Genomic DNA, 20,387 nt, shown 5'->3' with positions numbered 1-20,387 from the left:
AGTCAGGCTTTATTTCTTGAAGTATGGACTGGTTGAATCTTCTATTCAACCAGTTGAATAGGTTGGGTGAGAGTATACAACCCTGCCGTACACCTTTCCCAATCTTGAACCAATCTGTTGTTCCATGGTCAGTTTTGACTGTTGCTACTTGGTCTTTATACAGCTTCCTCAGGAGAGAGACAAGGTGATTTGGTATGCCCATACCACCAAGAACTTGCCACAATTTATTATGATCCACACAGTCAAAGGCTTTAGAATAGTCAATGAAACAGAAGTAGATGTTTTTCTGAAACTCCCTGCCTTTCTACATTATCCAGCGGATATTGGCAATTTGGTCTCTCGTTCCTCTGTCTTTTCTGAGCCAAGTTTGTACATCTGGCAACTCTCTCTCCATGTATTGCTGGAGTCTTCCTTGCAGGATCTTGAGCATTACCTTACTGGCATGAGAAATAAGGGCCACTGTACAGAAGTTTGAGCAGTCTTTAGCATTTGCCATGGTTGCTGCCTTTACTTCTACAAATCTGCTGAAAAATGCCATAAACATCTTCACGCCAACATTAATCTAAAAATCCTCCTTATGCAAATTACTAATTCTACAATTTCAGTAGGCCTCCAAAAATATATCACATTACATTGCCACATTATTATGTGGGTTTTGTTTTCAGCTCTGGGCAACAATTGAATGAGATTTAATTCTGGTGTAGAGGATAGAAATACCAGGTGCAACAAGGGAAGACTAAAGGCTGAGCAGACTGTGCAAACACTTCCTGGAAGTTTCTCCTCCCCCATCTTGCTCATGACTTGCAAGACTTTGTTAAGACGTTCCTCATCATTTACTCTGCACCACTAAGGCCAGAAGTCTGCTTTCTGGAAGTATTAAGATTCTCACGTAATTGTATTTTGTGCCAGTGTAAACCATATTCCAGGATCTGTTGAGCACACCCAGAAAAGGAAATTCATGCACCTTCTGTCCTACCTGCTCAAAATGCTGATTTATTCATGATGCTCTTGGCTTGGGAATACTTTTGCTTTCATCTGACCATAACTCAAAAACTGTTCACAGATCAGTCTTAACAACAAGAAGACTTTGCCCCTGTCAAGACTACTTTACAACTCAGTTTAAATCAGGCAGTTTGGACTTAATGTCATCTTGATCCCATTGACCCCAAAGGAGACTATAACAGCTTAAATCCAAGGATTTTAGGTTAATTGGATTGTGGAATAGGCTGTCACAACATAACAAGTCCTTTTTGCTGATCTACCTGAACAGTGGTGTTTTCACTGACTTTCTGTAAGCTATCTGACAACTCATTGGATAAGCTAGGCTGAATTAAAATGAATGGCGACAAAAGTAACTTGTTTATTTTCCTTCTCCTTCCATTGAATAAGTTATTATTGAAACAAACAACCCTTTCTACCCTTCAAGTAGGATACTTATAATCCTAACGAAGATAATTTAATACATATATACTCATGATACTTATCACTTAAATACTATGCAATATCATATCTAAAGCTCCACAAATTACCAAATTAAAGATGGCATCCCAATGTTTCATTTACAGAAAGATCTAATTTTATATCCTTGACGAATTACAGATCAACAGATAAGGAGACACACTTCATTATACATTTCAAGGAGACTTACTTCATATTATCTTCTATAAATAAATGAGCTCCAAAACAGCAACGTACACACAACCACAATTGTATACTGTGTATGGAAAAGCCCTGTTCTTTTGCATAAAATTGAAAAATTAAAAATATTATTGGCCTGTACCTTAACAAGACAGTGACTATCAATCTATAGCAACAGTTCTTTTTGAATCAACCAATTGTGTTTCTCCTGGAATAAAGCACGTGAAAAGATCAGCTGAAAATCACCTCTCCAAGATCTTTCTCATAGTTGTAACAAAGACAGAAAGGTATATGGTAAGGTTATATTCATTTTTTAAATAATCTTTAGTCTGGATGTCCAGAAGTAATAGGTCAGCACTTCTGTTTTCGTTCTGTCACTATTGCAGGCTTCAGTCAATGCAGTTTATTTAAATATACAGGCTTGTATATTATGACGCTGAAAGAACCACACAACTACTTTATTCTTTGTTGTATATGCTTTGCTTTCGAAGAACAGCTGCCTAGAAGAGTTTTACAAGGAAACAAGATTTTTCCTCGGCTTTACAGAATCTAGCAAATTACAGTGTGCATCCTTTGCTCACAGACCATCTGTCTATTAAAGAAGAACGGGGGCAGAAAGACCTGCAGGGAAAATATGTGGATTCAAGTTGCATCCACAGCCTGAAAACAGCATGGCAGCAAATTTCAGTTTATCTGTTCTCCTTTTTCTATTTTTTATAGATTTTTTTAACACTTAAAGGCATAACTGTATCTAAAAAAATGAGGAATTGATGAAGAAATGCTTCAGCTCTGCAGTCAAAAGTGGTGAAAGCCATCACATTTGAAGAATAAAATGGACAGAGCTAGCTTTTTTTCCCCTAAGTCCTCTCCACTCACCATCTGCCATCCCATTTTACCAACTCCTGAAGGGAAAAGGCTGGCCTGAGCCTGTTCTGTAAGAAGATTTTACAAGGTTTCAGCTAGGTATTAATCACTCATCACTATTGTGGCGAAAGGAAGGGTTCAGTATTAAACCCATAGGTTAGGTGATAGCAAGATGGGTAGGCAATTGATCCGTTTCCTCTCACTGCTCCCAAACATAATGATTTATTTTTAATTCCTCCACAGAAATTAATTTACCAATATGGGAAGAAAACCAAGAACGTATTTGGGTGCAAAATATTTAACCCGATGACCATTTTACAAGTACTGATGAGAGTTTACGCAATTAAGAATCAAGCCTCTTCTGTGGATTGCATGTCTCCAACCTGTTTAGGCTTCTTTTACACATAGATTACGTGTTTAGCCTGCCCTTCTGACAGAAATTTCCAAGTAGCATAAATTGTGAGGTTTCTTAGTGATATCCTCACAAAGAAAGGATGACGAAGGTCATATCCTGAACTTTGTAGCTTTGAGTAACTGATCCAGAGCCAACACAATCTTCTACATCATACTGCTCTTTTGTCAGCAGTGCACTGAAACAGCAACAATAATCATGGCAAAAAGCTGTGCTTGATGGCAATGAGGTAGCAGTTTTTCTCCCAAGCATTTTCCTGGGTGTTTCTTTTCTTCAAAAAAGACTCAAAGTTGGATTGGAATACTAGGCCACAGAGGCAATCTAATTCTGTCCTCAGAAAAGAGTGTATGTTACACTTGCTTTTGAAAGATGTGAGCAAGACCTTACCTTGACGTGGTCCCCTTTTTCGACGGAAAGCTGCTCCTGACTGCAAGGCCTCCATTAAACTGTCCATAACTCCGGTTTCATCGCCTTCTGCAAGGAACAACAGGTTTTAAAACAGGGTGAGTACTGGTTGCCTCCATCAACAAGAGCCACAACTTGACACAGATGCTTGAAACATCACCCTGATCCCACATAATGATTATTCTCCCTCCACCCCAACAAGATTGTAGAGAAACATGGTATCCAGACAAATCTTAATTTACAATTCTTCCTGGATAATCCAAGCTCAGAACACATATGGGTAGAGACTAGGAAATGAAATGACATGTCAGACTGTTTTTCCTTGGAAAGCCGAAACACATCTATAAAACAGTAGCTCAAGGAGCAGTTAAGCTTAAAATGCTTCTTTAACATGCTTCCTCACAGACATGTGTTGAGATTTTTAAAAAAGAGAGAGAGGATTTAAATAAGCAACCTGCACTGCTCTCACACTCTGCAAAGGTACAATCTGGGAAGGTCTCCTTTGCACCTTTGACTCAAGATGAAAACGGATGTCTTTGTGTGTTTAATACACACTTTCAACTATGTTTATTACCACAGTTTGGCTCTCAAGCAAGGGTAGTAAAGAAGATATGGCTGTCAAAACTGATACTTGTCCCCTTTTATTTCCTGGAATATCACTGCTTTATTATTTCATTGCCTATCAGCTTTCTAAGACTTACAGAGATATTCGCAGGAACACCTTAGCAAGCTAGAGTCCAAAAGTGGCAGGCTAAAACCCAGAACTTCAAGCCATGGCTGATATATGAGAGACTCCCACCTGGACACACCACGAGCTGCAGAGCCAACCTTAAATGGGGTCACAAAGTAGAGTCCACGACATGCGAGTGTGGAGAAGACCAAACCACAGACCATGTATTACAATGCAGTCTGAGCCCTGCTACATGCACAATGGAGGACCTCCTTATAGCAACACCAGAGTCACTCCAAGTGGCTAGCTACTGGTCAAAGAACATTTAATATAATGCCAATGTTTTTAAACTTTATGTTTTTAAAATACATTACAACTGTACCCTTGGTTTCTTCTGGTACGATAAATAAATATTAATATTGAAATTCAGCAAAAAAGGAAAATCCTTATTTAAGCAAGAAAGCACAAAGAGATGAAAGGGGCAGGTTTTATTTTTGCTCCCGCACATTCCTTTTAGTTGAACACACCTTCCCTGCTTTTTAATTGAGTCTGTTTGATACATACATATAGGCATGCAGTGCTTGTTTCCAAAAGGTACCAAATCCATCCGAACAAATTTTACAGGAATTGGAAAAAATGTGTTGAGCATATGCATTCTTTGGCTATAAAACACCATTTTCCAAGCCCTTCACCAAATTGATTTGGTATGTTTTTATAGTTTTGATCTGTACATAATATTCTACTTGTAGCCAAGAATGCACTGGTAACTCCTTTATCAATTTTTGTTTCTGATTTGGTACTTCTTGGAAACAAGCAACACGTCATATATGCATGTCTGCTTCGATCCAAAAAATGTCTTCTATAGAAGAAAAAGAAAATATTCCCCTGGAGCAGTACAAGAGAAGCTGAAGGAAATCCAAAGCTTGCTATCTCCTGTATCTAAGGTACCCATTGCTTTGGATACAGTGGGGCCGGTACACAAGTGGTTGGGGGAGGGGAAGGAGGATTTAAATCCCATTCTTCCTAGTGATGTACAAGGGTGGATTTGAATTGTTCCATCCCAATACGGAGGAATGCCTCTGTGCCATACGGTCAAGTGGAATCCCTTTGTAACCCAGCCTGCCCTCCCTTCCTTCCTCCCACATGTTGTAAGCTTCCTGGCAGGATCCCAGCCGTCTTTAATGGGCCCAGCTGCTGGGTTATTCTGTTGCTTTGATGTGATTAGCACCCCGCGGGTATTAGTGCCATCCATTTCCATTAATCTACTTTTCACTCTCTGCAGTCCTCTCTGGCCACTAAGGAGATTAGCCGCCCTGCCCCGACTGATCTCCTTCCCCTAGCAACAAGCACCCGCCTTGTCCGGCAACCATGTGCCAATGGAGACTTCCTGCACCCTGCGAGGGCATGACAGTGCTGCCATTCCTCTGCCAGAGACACAGCAGAAGGAGTGGGATAAAGAGCGTAAATGCAGATGCACAAGAGAGAAAAGGACTGTGATAAGCGTCGTAATTCATATGAGAAGGGTAGCCAGTTATACCCTGGAAAGGGGGAATATAGCTGTGATACAGCTATTTTGTTTTTAAATTTTTCTGAATAAAATCTTAGGCAGCTACATTCAATTATTTCCTATTAATATGTGTCTGAGTTCAAATTTGACAGCATCTGCCAAAAAAAGAAGAAGAGAGAACCCCCAAGACTCCATTATTTGCATAAAGATGCACGATCCCTTTCACATTCCATCTGCCTCTGTTTCCAATGAGCTCGATGTTGAAGAAAGGGTTAACCACAAATGCAGGAAGAGCTCGGGCAAATCTAGGTTTCCATGATAACAGCTCCTGACAAAACATAAACCTATAAAATCACATTAGAACATCTGCTGGGTGCTTTCAGGCACCGGGAATCCATTGTCCACAGTGCCACCTCCTGGCCAAAAGACTCTGCTACATCTGACCTATATCCATGGCACAGTCAACCTGCTAATTGGGGCTCTCCACCTCTGGCCCGTTCTGGAAGAAACGCCAAAGGCACATTAAATTGCAGAGGAATCATTCTCCTGGAATGCAAACCGAGACATACAGGAATCTGCCAGCTATGGGCAAAAGCAGAGCTGACACCTCAGAACCTGGGTTTTAAAACCATCGTAACAACATCAGAAGGGCATTCGGCATGCCTAATGCACTTCTAGAAACTGAACTTGTAGACTTCATGTAGATAGAATTAAACAACCTGGTCTATAATGGCTCATGCTTTCCATCCCAAATATCAACAACCCTCCTTTTGGTGCAACTCTCATAGAATCATGGAGATGGAAGAGACCTCATGGGCTATCCAGTCCAACCCCTGCCAAGAAGCAGGAAAATTGCATTCAAACACCCCCGGCAGATGGCCATCCAGCCTCTGTTTGAAAGCTTCCAAAGAAGTATTTATTTATTTATTTATTTATTTACAGTATTTATACACCGCTTTTCTCACTCCTAGGGGGACTCAAAGCGGTTTACACATAGATAGTGGCAAAAATTCAATGTCTTACAACTACAATAGTAAACTCACACATTAGACATAAATCATATTAAAAACAGTACATCACCAAACATCAAAACAGTTATTAAAACCATAAAACAATCTCATCAGTCGAGTCACCGTTCCAGTCCTTGTCCTACTAAAAGCTGCATACATCTATTGTCAGAAGGCCTGGTCCCAGAACCGTGATTTAATTTTTTTTCTAAATGTTAGGAGTGAGGGAGCAGATCTTATCTCTTTTGGGAGTGTGTTCCATAGGCAGGGGGCCACAGCCAAGAAGGCCCTGCTCCTTGTCCCCGCCAGCCGCATTTGCGCTGTTGACGGGAGCGAGAAAAGGGCTTCCCCGGATGATCTTAAAGTAGCCTCTACCACACCCCGGGGTGGAGAGTTACACTGCTGAACTGCTCTCACAATCAGGAAGTTCTTCCTAATGTTCACATGGAATCTCCTTTCTTCTAGTTTGAAGCCATTGCTCCGTATCTTAGTCTCCAGGGCAGCAGAAAACAAGTTCGCTCCCTCCCACCCTATGACTTCCTCTCACATTTTTACTGTCATGCAAGGGTGCTATGTAAGTAATGGAACTGTACAGGTGAGCATGAATTATCAAGCACGTCTGAAAAGACCATAGTCATCTAATGGCTGGCAGAAAGTCAGCCCAAGAATATGCTGGCAATATATACTATAGCAAACCTGACTGTCATTCAGACCGATATGGCTTATAGAAAAATATAACTGAGGTTGGATGCCTGTGCTTCTCACTGAAAAGAATTGCTACAGCAAAGGGACTGGGAGCCATCTGGCAATTTGAAAGGGCCATGTGATTGATGGCAGGAGCAACACGGAGGCAGCTGAATAGGTCAGCCATCTGCGTGTGGAAACATGTGCGGGAAAGCTAGCCATCATAGGGAAAACCTATACTGCCTTGTTTTTCCTTCAGCTCCTCCAGCCTGATTTACTTGTCTCCATTATTTAGTTCTTTCTCAGCTCCTCCAGAGACTGCACAAAAACAGCAGCCTGCGTGCAGGAAAACGTAGGCAGGAAGCACCAGAAGATTTCAAGGCTAAGACGTGTGCATACGAAAACACTCTCCTGAAGGAAATGATGCCAACAAGCCAGGCAGTTCTGAACAGAACAGAGGTGACATTAAAGCAATAGATTTTGTGTGGAAAGTCATGAGAGACCTGGATCAGACCAATCACCCATCTAGCCTGGCGTTCTAAAGCTAACATATAGGAAAATTGACACTTTCCTATACTGTATTAGACCACTGGTCCATCTTGCTCACCATTATAGATATTCATGGCCAGGATTACCAATCAGGACTCTTTCCCAGCCTTTCGTGTGGTTAACTACATGCTTCCAGAAAGGCCACAAGCAGAGTCTGAGAGTGAGAACAGTCCCGACCATATTCTTCTCAGCAAATGGTACTCGGATATATCACCCCAAACCTAGCCTCTCTATCAAGGCATCATGGTGCAAGAACACAGTAATGCCCTTTCCACACAGCTGTATAAAATCTCACATTATCTGCTTTGAGTTGGGTTATATGGCAGTGTGGACTCAGATATTGTGAATTATCTGCCTTGATATTCTGTGTTATATGGCTGTGTGAAAAGGCCCTAAGGTTCCTATCTTATCAGGTCTCCTTATTTTGAGAAAAGGGTTTTAGGGTCTCATCATTCTAGAAAAAAGGGAGAGGGACAGAGAAAGCTCCTCTCTTGCCACAGAAACTGGCTGCTAGCATCACAAGAACTGAGAAATACTTCATCCAGTGTATATGAAGAGATCTGTGAGAATTGTGAGGCCCTCTAAATTCCCTCACATCCTTCCTTGACAAGGCCAGTGCTGTTCCTCCACAGATATATTGCACATAGCTTTGTTTTGCCACAGTAATTTGAGCCACAATTGTGGGGGGAGGGGGGGGAAAGAATGTGGGGAGATCCATAAGCCGTGTCACTCAGCACAACTTCAGCTTGCTCAAAGGCAAGGATAACTGGCAGGAAATTGCGGGAGACAGGAAATAAGCAGACAGGGGTAGTAATTGAGTCCATATGTTCTAACAAAGGAATGCCTTTGGTAGTAAAGAGAAGATTGTGCCTGTATGGAAGAAAGCCTCATATAATGGGGAGAACAGAAGATTCAGCTTCACAAGGGGCCCCTTGATAGGATCTTCAGAACAAGCGCCTCAAAAATTTGGTCTGTGCAAAGATGGGCTTGTATGGCCTTCATTTACACTTTCAGGACAGAAACTAGAGGATCCATCATACCATCTTAAACTACGACCTACAAAAGATGTTGATTAAATAACCTAATGTTTAGCAATATGATCATTTGACACTGAAAAGGGGAATTATAGAGAACTTCAACACTCAACAGCCAAGATATAGCTCATTTGTTAGAAATAACAATAAGAACTAAATTTAAAAATAACAGAAAGAGGGTTTTCATTTCAAACATGAAACCCCAGAAAGTGGACTCAATCTGTAGCCTCGGGTTCTAATATGATGAAGTAAATTTCCAAAGAAGTTCTTGTTTTATTTTGTTGGAAAAATAAGAACAAGAAATCTTGTAATTTGTAGCCCTACAAAGCTGTTGGGGGCTATCACCTTTATTATGGCATAAGCTTTTGTAGCCTAGATTCAACTTCATCAGACTGAGAAGTTTTATCCTTAGTTGGCAGGTATATATGGGAGGAACATATAGAAATAGTGTTGAGTGTCAAATGATAACATGAGAAAAACATACAATCTGTGCAACAATTCAAACATTCATGAAAACTTATGCCAAGATAAAGGTGTAAATTTGTAAGATGTTACAAAATACTTTGATATTTATAACCACCAGCCATCATTATAAACATTATTTACTTCCAGATTTGGGGGGGGGGGGGAACTACAGCAATACAATTACTACCTAATCTGATTTATATATTTTTATTTACAAAATGAATAGAAAAAGGTAACACAATGATCATGGAAAATAAAAAATAATTTAAAACACTGACAATAAATTTAAAAGTTTCACTCCCAAAACTCAGCTGAAAAATGTCCCCCATTTTCTTCTGTTAAAAGGAGACAATCGAAAGGAAATGTTCAAAGGGATTCTGAAGGATTTAAGTGTCATGAAAAACTTAAAAGGGAAAGGCACATGTGTTAAGGGCTACTGCCTTATTCTCTTTCTTGTGAGTTTCATGGAAGAATCTGGATGGCCAGTGTTAGATAAAAACTACTGAACTGAATAGGTTCTGTGACTAATCCAGGCAAGTTCTTAAGATTGTTCTAATGAAGAGGAAAGACTCACTTTCCCATCAAGGGGTCTGGCCTGTCTCTTTCTGGATAGCTTTCTAGTGAGGCAATGAATTCACACAACTGTTGAATAAACCCATGTGGACAACTAGAAGGTCAGGGCTGCTGCACCAAGGTCTATTATGTTCACATGTAAAGCTAAGCTTACCCTGCTTTGCATTCAGACCCCATTCACCAAGCTATTCCACATACCTGCATTCATGTCAATAAGTTGTTCTCTCTTCTGTTGCTTCTCCTGTCGTTCTTTCTCTGCCTTCTCTTTGGCTAGTTTAGCTCTCCGCATCTTCTCTTCTGTCTCCCTCCGCTTCTGGTTTTCCTTTAACGCTTGCTGAAAACAAGACACACCTCATGGTAGCAATGGGGGTGTTAGAGGAATAGGGTCCAAATGATGTTTCATTCCCAACAGCAGAACACATTGTGCAAGGAGATGCACACAGGATTAGACAGATCTATGCAGAATAGCTCTATCAACTGCAGTTGGGCAAGAAACACATACAATACCAACTTCTGAAAGGGATAAAGCAGCATACCAATCAACCATTGAAAATCTCATTCATTACACTTCTCATTTTTTAAAATGAAGCCATGAGTGTTTGAGGATCAAGACATTCATAGAGATACTAAGATGCTTGTCCTTCCTACTGTATGGTATGCCTGCAAAACATGGACCATCTACAAACATCACTCTTGACTTCTGGAAAGATTCTACCAGCATTGCTTCTGAAAATCCTGCAAATCTCTTAGGAAGACAGGTGGACAAATGTCAGTGTTCTGGAAGAAGCAAACACCACCAGCACTCAAGCAATGATCCTCCACCAGCAATTTTGCTAGACTGGTCACATTGTCCAAATGCCTGAACATTGTCTCCCAAAGCAGCTACCTTATTCTCACCCCAATAACAGAAAACAGAATGCTGGTGGACAACAAAAGTGATATCAAGATGGGTTTAAAACTATCCTTTAAAAATGTGATGTAAACACCAAGAACTGGGAAGCCTTGGTACTCAAGTGTCCCAATTGAAAGTTACTTGTTACCAAGAGTGCTATGGATTTTGAAAAAGCACAAATAGAGGGCAAAAGGGAGAAACATGACAAGAGGAAGGCACATCAAGCAAATCCTTGTCAGGATTGACTTCCATCTGGAAATCTATGTTCTCAATGTCAAAGACCACGTGGATCCAAAATAGGTCTCCATCGTCACTCACAGACTCACCTCAAAGACTCTAGCCTTGGAAGACAATCATATTCAGTTATGAGTGATCATCTACAGCAGTGGTTCTCAACCTGTGGGTAACCAGATGTTTTGGCCTTCAACTCCCAGAAATCCTAACAGCTGGTAAACTGGCTAAGATTTCTGGGAATTGCAGGTCAAAACACCTGGGGACCCACAGGTTGAGAACCACTGATCTACAGTATAGTATCAATTCAATTTCATTTCACAACGGATATGGGTATAGTTGCAGAACAGTTGCAACTCAAAAAACATGTTCAGGAATATTTATTCCTTGAAAAAAGAACCAATCCATTTGAGAGAATTTGTAGTTTTACAAAGTTGGAAGTACTTGTTTGAGGGGAAATTCAGGTGGGGAATTGTAAACTTTCAGAGAACAACCTTATCATGCATGTCTTCTACAGTAATATTATGAGAAGACATCTATCAGAACCTCTGCAAAATATAAAAGGGCGAAATATGGATCAAACACAACAAGAGATGGCCATCTCCCAACATGTATTTGAGAATGACTGTATGTATTTCACAGTCAGTTGCTTGAGGCAGAAGGGTGGCCTACATAGATTTGGGTCTATTATGTGCAAAGCAGTCTGTCTGAGCAGAGAGTCATCCTGAAATTTAAAAAGGCAATTCAATACTCACCACAAACATGTTTCTGAAGTTGTGGAGATCCGTGAAGAATTCCTCAATTGATACTTTATCGGTGTTAAACAGGAAGTATTGACCTAATTCCTTATAAAGGTTTTCCATGTTTGAGTGCATCATCCGTAGCTTCTCATACTGCTCTTGGGCCTCTTTAACAAAGCTGTTAAGTCTTAAGTTAAAGAACACACCTAGTTGTTGAGTGAAAGTACTGACTAAGTTTAACTTAGAGTTGCTATTAATGTTATATTTTCAGTGTTGATGTTTTTGTGTGTATTTATTTTCTACCCCACTTTTTCCATTAGAGAGCGGATGGCACAAATGGACAACATGTAAAACAAACACCCCCCCCCCAAAAAAACCCCCAGTGTTTTGGCACAGTACATTCTTTTCACCTGAAGTCCAATTCTGAGTGGGTCTCAGTGGCTGTTCTCATTGTTTTTCTTACCATCAAACTCTTGATATACGTTGCCTTGATGCATACAAAGTACACCTTTCCATCCAGGCCTGCTGCTTCTTTACTACCCAAGAGCAGAGAGGAAGGAACAAGGTACAGCACAGAGGGCTCAGGAGAACGGCTGAATAATGCTTGTCTGTACTCAGGATGAGGAATCGCTAACCTCACTGATGCTGACCTGTAATTCCCACACCTGAAATGCGACTATGCAGAATAGGCCTGATGGGAGTTATAGTCCAAGAAGATGTGGAAGGTTACATGGTCCTGAGAGTAGCCTTTCTCAAAGTTGTCTTTGGCAGCTGCATATCTGATTCAAGTCCTCAAAATTCAAGGAGGAGATCCAGAGGACTTCTCCACAGTGCCATACATAGGTTTCATTCTTCTACAAGCTATTCATTCAATTTCCCAATGTACAGCATTTTAAAGGATATAGTCATTTTCTCTACAAATTTATCTTTCTCCTCTGTAGCGCTGGGGAAACTGTCAACATCACGCTGAACATCTGAAATCTGTTTCTTCATCTGATCCAGGTTTTTCCGTAAATTTTCAGCAGAAACTTGGAGCAGGAAGCAGATTGAAAGAATCAGAAAAAAGAATAATTATCTTTTCTTTGTGTTACTTCTTGATATAAAGGAAGGAAAGAAGCTGTTCAAACATCAGTCAGGTTGTGCTCCCAATTAGGCTATGGTTGCTCTGCTAGATATGCCTAGAAGTGACAAGCCCAGCTTCCTACACTCAATTGGAAAAAAGACCACTCACAACTATGTGGCTTTTGGGGGGGGGGGGGGTATCAGCATTGGTAAACAAGATAACACACAGAATAAAGAATCAAGAATAATCTCCCAGAAACTGCCCCCTCCTCTCATCAGTCACATTCAAAAGCAAAAACTGACCCCCACAAAATATAATGGGAGAAAAGAATATTCTCATAGGAAGTGAAGAACAGACTTGTTTTCTCCAAAATAGACAGAAGAGTCCAGCAATGACTACTCTTCCATGGTGATGGGTTTTTGTGCTCCTATGAAGGTATGTTGATGACAGCAGTGCTGCTGGTAGGGTCTCCATGTCACACAGGCTTTTGCTCAGGAGCCAGAATAAGTGTGCCAAAAACTACTGGGCAGCAGGAGAAGTGGTCGGTGACAGTGAGGATTGAGGAAAGATGCAAATGGTAAAAATAGCTATATAAAGGAGATGAAAGGGTGACAGATTCAGTTGATGAAGAAGAACCTCAAGTTTTAGAAACTGAAGTGGTATTTCAGTCAGAATTTTAGAGAAATAAATATCCACAAATAGATGACATAGCAAATGAATGCTCCAACCTACAGAGAAAGCATCTACTCTAGTTCTAACTAAAATATCTCAAGAAATACAGAAAACAAAACAATGGCTCACATATTAGAAACATTCAAAATTTAATCCAACCCCCAAGAAAGGGGACACCAGGGCTTTCCATACCCACAGAACCACAGCATTAATTTCTCATGCAAATAAATTACTGCTCAAAATTCCAGAACACAAACTCTTACGACACATGGAATAAAAAATTGTAGACATTCAGGAATGCAAAAGTCACTAGGGATCATATTGCAAACATGTTAGATAATGGAGCATTGCAAGAGAAATTCAGCCTGTGCTCCATAAATTATAGCAAAGCCTTTTTATTACTATATCATGAAAAACTATGAATTTTTCTAAAATAAATGGGTATGCCACAACATTTTATTGTCTTGTTTGTAGCCTATACCTGAGGACAAGAGGCTGCTATCAGGGCAGAATATGAAAATTTTGAATAGTTTAACTTGTATGCAGAATATATCACATATAAAACAGGATTAAACTTGGATGAAGGAGGCATTAAAATTTAAGGAAGAATAATCAACCATTTAAGATACACAACTGATACCATATTACTAGTATAAAATAGTAGACTTGGAAGCATTAATGAAGAATGTCAAGAAAGGAAGTGCAAACACTAAAAAAAACAAAAAACGATGACCACAGATAATGTGCATACCTTTACAGCAGACAATGAAAACTTTGAAATATATCAGGATTTGCCATTCATTAACCCAAATGGTGACTGCAATCAAGAAATCTGAAGGAGATTATTACTTGGAAGGAACTGGACAAGATCCTGATTTGTCAAGGTGTATTACTGAATCCTAAAGTTAGGATTGTCCAAGCAATTGTATTTCCCATTTGGTTGTGAAAGCTGGGCAGTGAAGAAAGTTGATAGGAAGAAAATTCAAAATGTAGCGCTACGGAATACTTGTAGATACAATAGACTGCTAAAAAGGGAAATAAATGGGCCCTAGATGAATGCTAGAAGGCCAGATGATTAAATTGAGACTGCCATACTTTGGCCATATCAGAAAGCACTCAAGAAAGCAACAATGCATAGGAAGATAGAAGCCAGTAAAAAAGGAGGAAAACTGCATTCCAGATAGCTAAATTAAATCAAGGAAATCATGACTCTGTGTTTGCAAGACTCGAGCATAGCTGTTGATAACAGGATGACTTGGAGTTCTCATTTATGGAGTCAAAATAAGTCAAAGTCATCCTGAAGGCAGTTGACATCAGCAATGGTCTTCAAATATGGTCTGAGAATGGGTAGGCATATAGAGTGACTGTAAAGTTTGTTAGAAAAACCTGCTTCAACCTGAGTGGCATTACACCCTATACCAGTTTGTGCTATACTAAGAATGCTGGTAGATGGATGTATAGCTTGCTGTTAAGCAACATAGCAACTTAAGACAATTGGTCTCCCAAGAGTTTCAACAGCTCACTGTAAAAGTACTCCAAGTGCGCTTCCCAAACAGTATGTGCTAATTGTCTAAGAATACAGAGAACTGTGATAATTGGGTGATATGACGGGCAGCTGAACTCAGCAAAAAGGGATCTCAAAATGTATTTTCTTTGGAAAATACTTAAATGTTACTAAGGGCTCTACAAGCCAACAAGGATGAGTTGGATAAAGATTCAATAAAACATCTTTTGCCACACAATCTAGCCAAACTCCAGTAATACTGAGTTAGAGTGTTGCAGCTGCAAGATTAAGGGGTGGAAAACAGATAATTACAAAGAAGCAAGAGCTCTTGCAACAGAAGGCCACATTTATTACCAATTGGGATTGCTAATTTTGAATTCAAGTGGAAGGGAAGGGTATGAAGAGATCAGGCGGAAGGCAACAGAACAGATATAGACATGGTATCTGTCCTTCCTGAAATCCAAGGTTCAAATTTTATATAATTCCTCATAAAACTGCAGAAATTCTGTTCACTGTTTCAAGACGGACAATAATTGTGTCTGCGTCTGTGGCTTCTTGTAGCAAAAAAAAGTGGAAATAATGGGAGGTGTCTTCTATTAAGGCATTTGATTAATTGGAATTGCCATGCTTTGTTCACAATTCTTTAAAAAGTAGATAGTTGACTAATCAAAAAAGCAAATATTATTTTAGCCTGTGAGATGGACAGCTACAAGATGGATGTACATCTTCATACATCAGTCCCAAAGATATATCATGAGATGCAGAAGCATAGCTAAATGCTATCTATTGAGAGGGGGCAACCTTGTTTTGTGTCACTTTTGATCTTAATGGTTCTTGATTTGATTTTATCAACAATTCTTTTCACAATGGCAATAGAACCATTAGGCAATTTAATCAGAAACAATAAAGGAATTAAAGGATTTAAAATTAGCAAGGAAGAAATAAAACTAAATTTATATGTGGATGAATTTGTAAAGGAAATTACTAACATTATAAAAAGAATGAAACGTTACGAGCTAGCCATAAACATTGAAAAATCGGATATTCTACACAAAAATCTATCCTAAAAAGAATTAAAAATAGTAGAATCCATCTTGGGGACAAAACTGGGGGGAAAGAGGTATATATCTCTAATTTTTTTAATAATACAAATAAACTACCACCTACTATGCAAAAGTCAATAGCCAAAAGTCAATAGCCAAATATAGAATTGGAAAAAAACTGTAACTGGGATATTTCAAATAGAATCAAGATAGTAAAGATGATGATTTTACCCAAGTTTTTATTCACATTCCAAGTTTTGCCTTACAGTATTCCCAATAAAATAATAAAGAAATGGGATAGCTCAATTAAAACTTGGGTAGTAGAGCCAAATAAAAGTAGAATCACCGGTTTAGTATTCTATTCTTTGGAACAAAATGGAGAGTAGGGAATCCCTAGCTCATAAAGTTATTTTGAGGCCTGCCAATGAATGAAAGTACTTAAATTAGATCTTGAGAAGTCTAAAAGAATGGCTGCATTTGAGAAGACAATAAATGGGTGGGATCATTGCATGTGTTTAAAGGGCAGGGTGGATAATAAATTATGAAAGACAATTAAAGTGGGTCCAATGTTGTTGGTTTTTTTAAAAAGAATGCTCTCTGTCAGTTGATGTAGCATATTATGTGGTGTTGCCCAAGGTGACCAAGACAACTTTGTGCATTAGACAGTGCTGGAAGGTCTTGAACTGCAAAAAGCTACAAAGTGATGGGAGGCAAACAAAAAGAACAACTACACAGCCTAAGGAGACATAACCAGACGGTGTCACTCTGCTGGTGGATGGGGACAAACAAAGGTTGATGGTAGTTTGGTGGGTAGCATTACAACACTACAGCTAGGCAAATACGCCTTTGTCATCTTCATTATAAAGACTATACAGGATTTGGTTCTCTATTACATGTGTGGCTTTCATGCCCACTTGTATTTTAGGAGAATATGAATATGTATTCTTGTATTCATTCAAAAGACTGAATAATCAAACCCTGAAATGGTCCAGGAATTGTGCTAATTTCAGTATGCTCTTTTTCTAACCTACTGCGAAATTGTGGCCATACATCTGTCTTGATTCAATGATTCCTTTTTCAAAAACTATCGTTCTGGATGTTGTTAAGGCAGACAGATAAATAACTCTCCCAAAGATCAGAGACTGATGAGCCTCCACACTGATCATTAGTATTTAGAGGAAACCCTGGGAGCAGAGGAAGACATTATGACATAGAACTAGTAGTAGAAAGAATTTCCGTTACTTTGTTCTGATGTCATTTTTTCCCATCTCCATCTTTTCCTGTTTGGAGGTTTGGCTATATGTATATATTGAGCCAATGTTTATAAAGGAAGGAAGGAAGGGAAGGAGAGCATTGGAACATTGGATGCAGATGTCTGCTTTGTCCAGTGATGGGGAACTGACACTTGCAATTGAGAGCTACCTTCCTGGTCTATTTCTTTATGATAAACATGTGTTCTCCTGTCATTCTGCTCAGAAAGGTTTTCTTCTTCCTTGTCCCAAGTTAGCATATAAAAAAGAACATGACACAGATATTCAAAATATATGTTTTGCATTAAAAATATATGGTTTACCCCAGTCGATGCATGTATACAAATAATCTCTTTCACAACACAACATCATAATGCAATGATTCCACTTCAACTGCCATGACAATATCCCATGAAACCTGGGGTTTGTAGTTTTGTATGGCAACAGAGGGCCCTCTACATGAAAACTCTAAATACTTATCCATAAATTGCAACTTGCACAATTCCATAAGATAAAACCATGAAACTCAAAGTAGAATAGTGCTGTAACTATGTGGCGTGAAAAGACTCACAATCCTAAAAATACCTTGACAAGCCTTCTCCACATGGATGAGTTCATCAGGAAACTTCAGCACGTCAGGATACTGATGTTCACATGTTTCAACCAAAAAGTGCAACAATGTCAATTTCTGGTCAGCCGACTTGGTGTCTCGGAGCTAGAAATGTGGACAAAGTGGGCCAGTATGAGCGTTGCTCAACATAATAAGCCTTCTTTTTTCCACCCACAGCTCCCCAAATATTCTGGTTAGCTATAGTCAAGACAACTCACCTTGCAGAGGAAACTGATGTTGAAACCAAAAGCACCAGCATTCATGGATCCAGAATTCATATAATTGCCCACCAGAAGAATGATGGAGAGTAAATTGGAGAAATTCTCACTCTTACGGACTTCCTCACAGGCTGCTGTCACAGAAACTATCTGTGGCTTGATGTTTTCCACCTGTTCGCTGAATTGTAGTTTGAAGAGGATGGCACGGAGGCGAGGCATAAGACGGGAAACTGAACTAATCTGAGAAGGAAAGGGGAAGCATAACACTGTCATGTACAGAGGGTAGAGTAGGAGGAGAATGACAAGAAGGAAGGAAAGAGGTCTGAAGAAGGAAAAGAAGACAACTTGGGTTTTCTATACCATAAGTGCAATAACTTAGCTATATAAAATAGGAATATAAAAACATTTACTGATTTGCAAGGCTTGCTAAATAAGCTGATTTTTCTTTTTATGAAGTACAACTGAAGCATCTTCTGCAGAGTCCACTGTAAACACTGCACAACGTGATGTCCAGAAAACTTTTCAGGACCCTAATATTAAACTAAGGGGACTGCCTTTGGAGTCGAGACCCACATTTTAAGAAGCCCTAGTATGCAGTACATTATTCAAAGGAACTACCTTTGGAAACTTTGTAGCACCCACTCATGGAATTTGAAATTGATGGAAGCACAAGTAATTGACTTTAAAAATCCCTTGTTTGGCTTTAACTCCAGACAAAGATTTACTCTTAAGGATTGCTTCTCATATGCATGACCTTTGTGCTACTCAGTCCTAAACCGAAATGTCAAAGGCAATGTTTTATTGGAGACAGGTCTTCTATGCTCTAAAGCTCAATCTGGCCTTTGGAACACACAGAGCACTCAACAACAGTTGCTTGCTTGCTTTCTTGCTGCTAGAACTCTTTGTCCTCACACTAGTATATTAGAGACACACGTAACATTTCCGTTGAGGCCAGAACTTCCATTACAGATTTACTGAGTATTATCTGGTCATTTTGTTGGCTTTTACAGATGTAATGGCTTTCCATTACATCTCAAGCAAGACCATTCCAACATCCAAACCATAGAGAATTGTGCTTCCTAGATTAGGCATCTGTCTGATTGCCTGAAGTCTCATCTGCTCCATTCAGATCTTCAAAAGCCTTAAGCAGAAGACATGAAGACACAAGGTCTACTCAGCTGTTTAAATTCCTAGCAGCCCATGTGCTAAGGAACAGAAAGATGCTAGCAAGCCTACAAACATATTGTTTTGTAGGGTGATATGGACCATCTCAAGAAACATACACCACTAATAACAATGTTAGAGTGGAGGTAAAAACAGAGAGAACAACAGAGACACCTGAGCAGTAAAAGCAGAAGCCGTTTAACACAGTCATGGAGTACAGCTGCACTTTTACAAAAAAGTAATTCTTTCTCTCTTCTACGCACAAAAGGCAGGTCACCTACCACAACTCCAAATTGCTCTGGCTCAGGCAGTTCAGCATAATCTCCCTTCAGTTCTGCTATCATCTTCAATTTGTCTGGTTCTGGCATTAGCTTAATCAGGTTCTGACAAGATAGTAAAAGTAAAATGTAGTCACATGATTAAGAATTCATTACTTAAGTGAGAGATTTGGCCTACGAAATAACCAGTGTCTGCCCACCAGGAATGCATTGTTGTTATTAAAAGGCAACAATACATTGTGTGCATGTTTGTACAAGGGCTGTTGGCAGGTGAATTGGCCCACAGTGATGTCACTGGGAAAGAAAGGTGAGAAGTGTAACAGGGGGAGGGAGGAAGAAAATGAAGTAAGAGAGAGAGAAAGGGGAAAGGAAAGAAAGGAAAAGGGAGAAAGGGGGAGAAAGAAAAAGGAGGAAAAGAAGGAAAAGAAAGGAAATGGGGAAAGTATGAGGGGAGGGAAGAGAAAGAAGGGAAGATAAAGGAAGGGAAGAAAGGAGTGATGGAAAGGAGGGAAGAGAGAAAAAAGGGAAAGAGCAAGGAAGAAAGGAAGGAAACAGAGAGGGAGAACATGTATGAGGCAAATAAAGAAAGAAATAGCCACAAAGAGAGCCTGCCCATCATTACCAAAATGTTGCCATGGAGACATTGTGAGGAAGGCCTCTCAGAGCTGAGGAAGGGAGAAAGCAGACAGAGGCCCTTCAAAGTCCAGGCAACACCAGGTTTATATGCTAGTTAGTTAGAGTTGGATCTCCAGATCAAGTAATTCAACCAGCCATGTCTTAAAAAATGCCCCCAAAATAAATTTGTTGATTTTTCCATTTTATATAAGGAACGCCATTTTACTACACATTTTATATACACTGTATATAACAGGATATAAACATCCACTGATTTTGGTATCTACAGGAGATTCTAG

At 39.6% G+C, this 20,387-nt stretch overlaps 1 protein-coding gene across 1 annotated transcript in view; it reads right to left on the bottom strand.

Annotated features, from left to right (window-relative positions):
* DIAPH1 (diaphanous related formin 1) overlaps nucleotides 1–20,387 on the bottom strand; it is a 114,031-nt gene that overhangs the window by 15,090 nt on the left and 78,554 nt on the right. The window contains exons 21-27 of the mRNA XM_067467710.1: nucleotides 19,477–19,578; nucleotides 18,032–18,271; nucleotides 17,789–17,918; nucleotides 12,575–12,699; nucleotides 11,687–11,851; nucleotides 10,007–10,142; nucleotides 3,302–3,388 (exon numbers count right to left, since the gene is read on the bottom strand). Of these exons, the coding sequence (XP_067323811.1) occupies nucleotides 3,302–3,388; nucleotides 10,007–10,142; nucleotides 11,687–11,851; nucleotides 12,575–12,699; nucleotides 17,789–17,918; nucleotides 18,032–18,271; nucleotides 19,477–19,578 (985 nt within the window). The remainder of the gene's footprint in view (nucleotides 1–3,301; nucleotides 3,389–10,006; nucleotides 10,143–11,686; nucleotides 11,852–12,574; nucleotides 12,700–17,788; nucleotides 17,919–18,031; nucleotides 18,272–19,476; nucleotides 19,579–20,387) is intronic.

Source organism: Anolis sagrei, chromosome 4 (genome assembly GCF_037176765.1).
Source record: "Anolis sagrei isolate rAnoSag1 chromosome 4, rAnoSag1.mat, whole genome shotgun sequence".
NCBI lineage: Eukaryota > Metazoa > Chordata > Lepidosauria > Squamata > Dactyloidae > Anolis > Anolis sagrei.
This window is presented reverse-complemented; position numbering and strand designations above follow the sequence as displayed.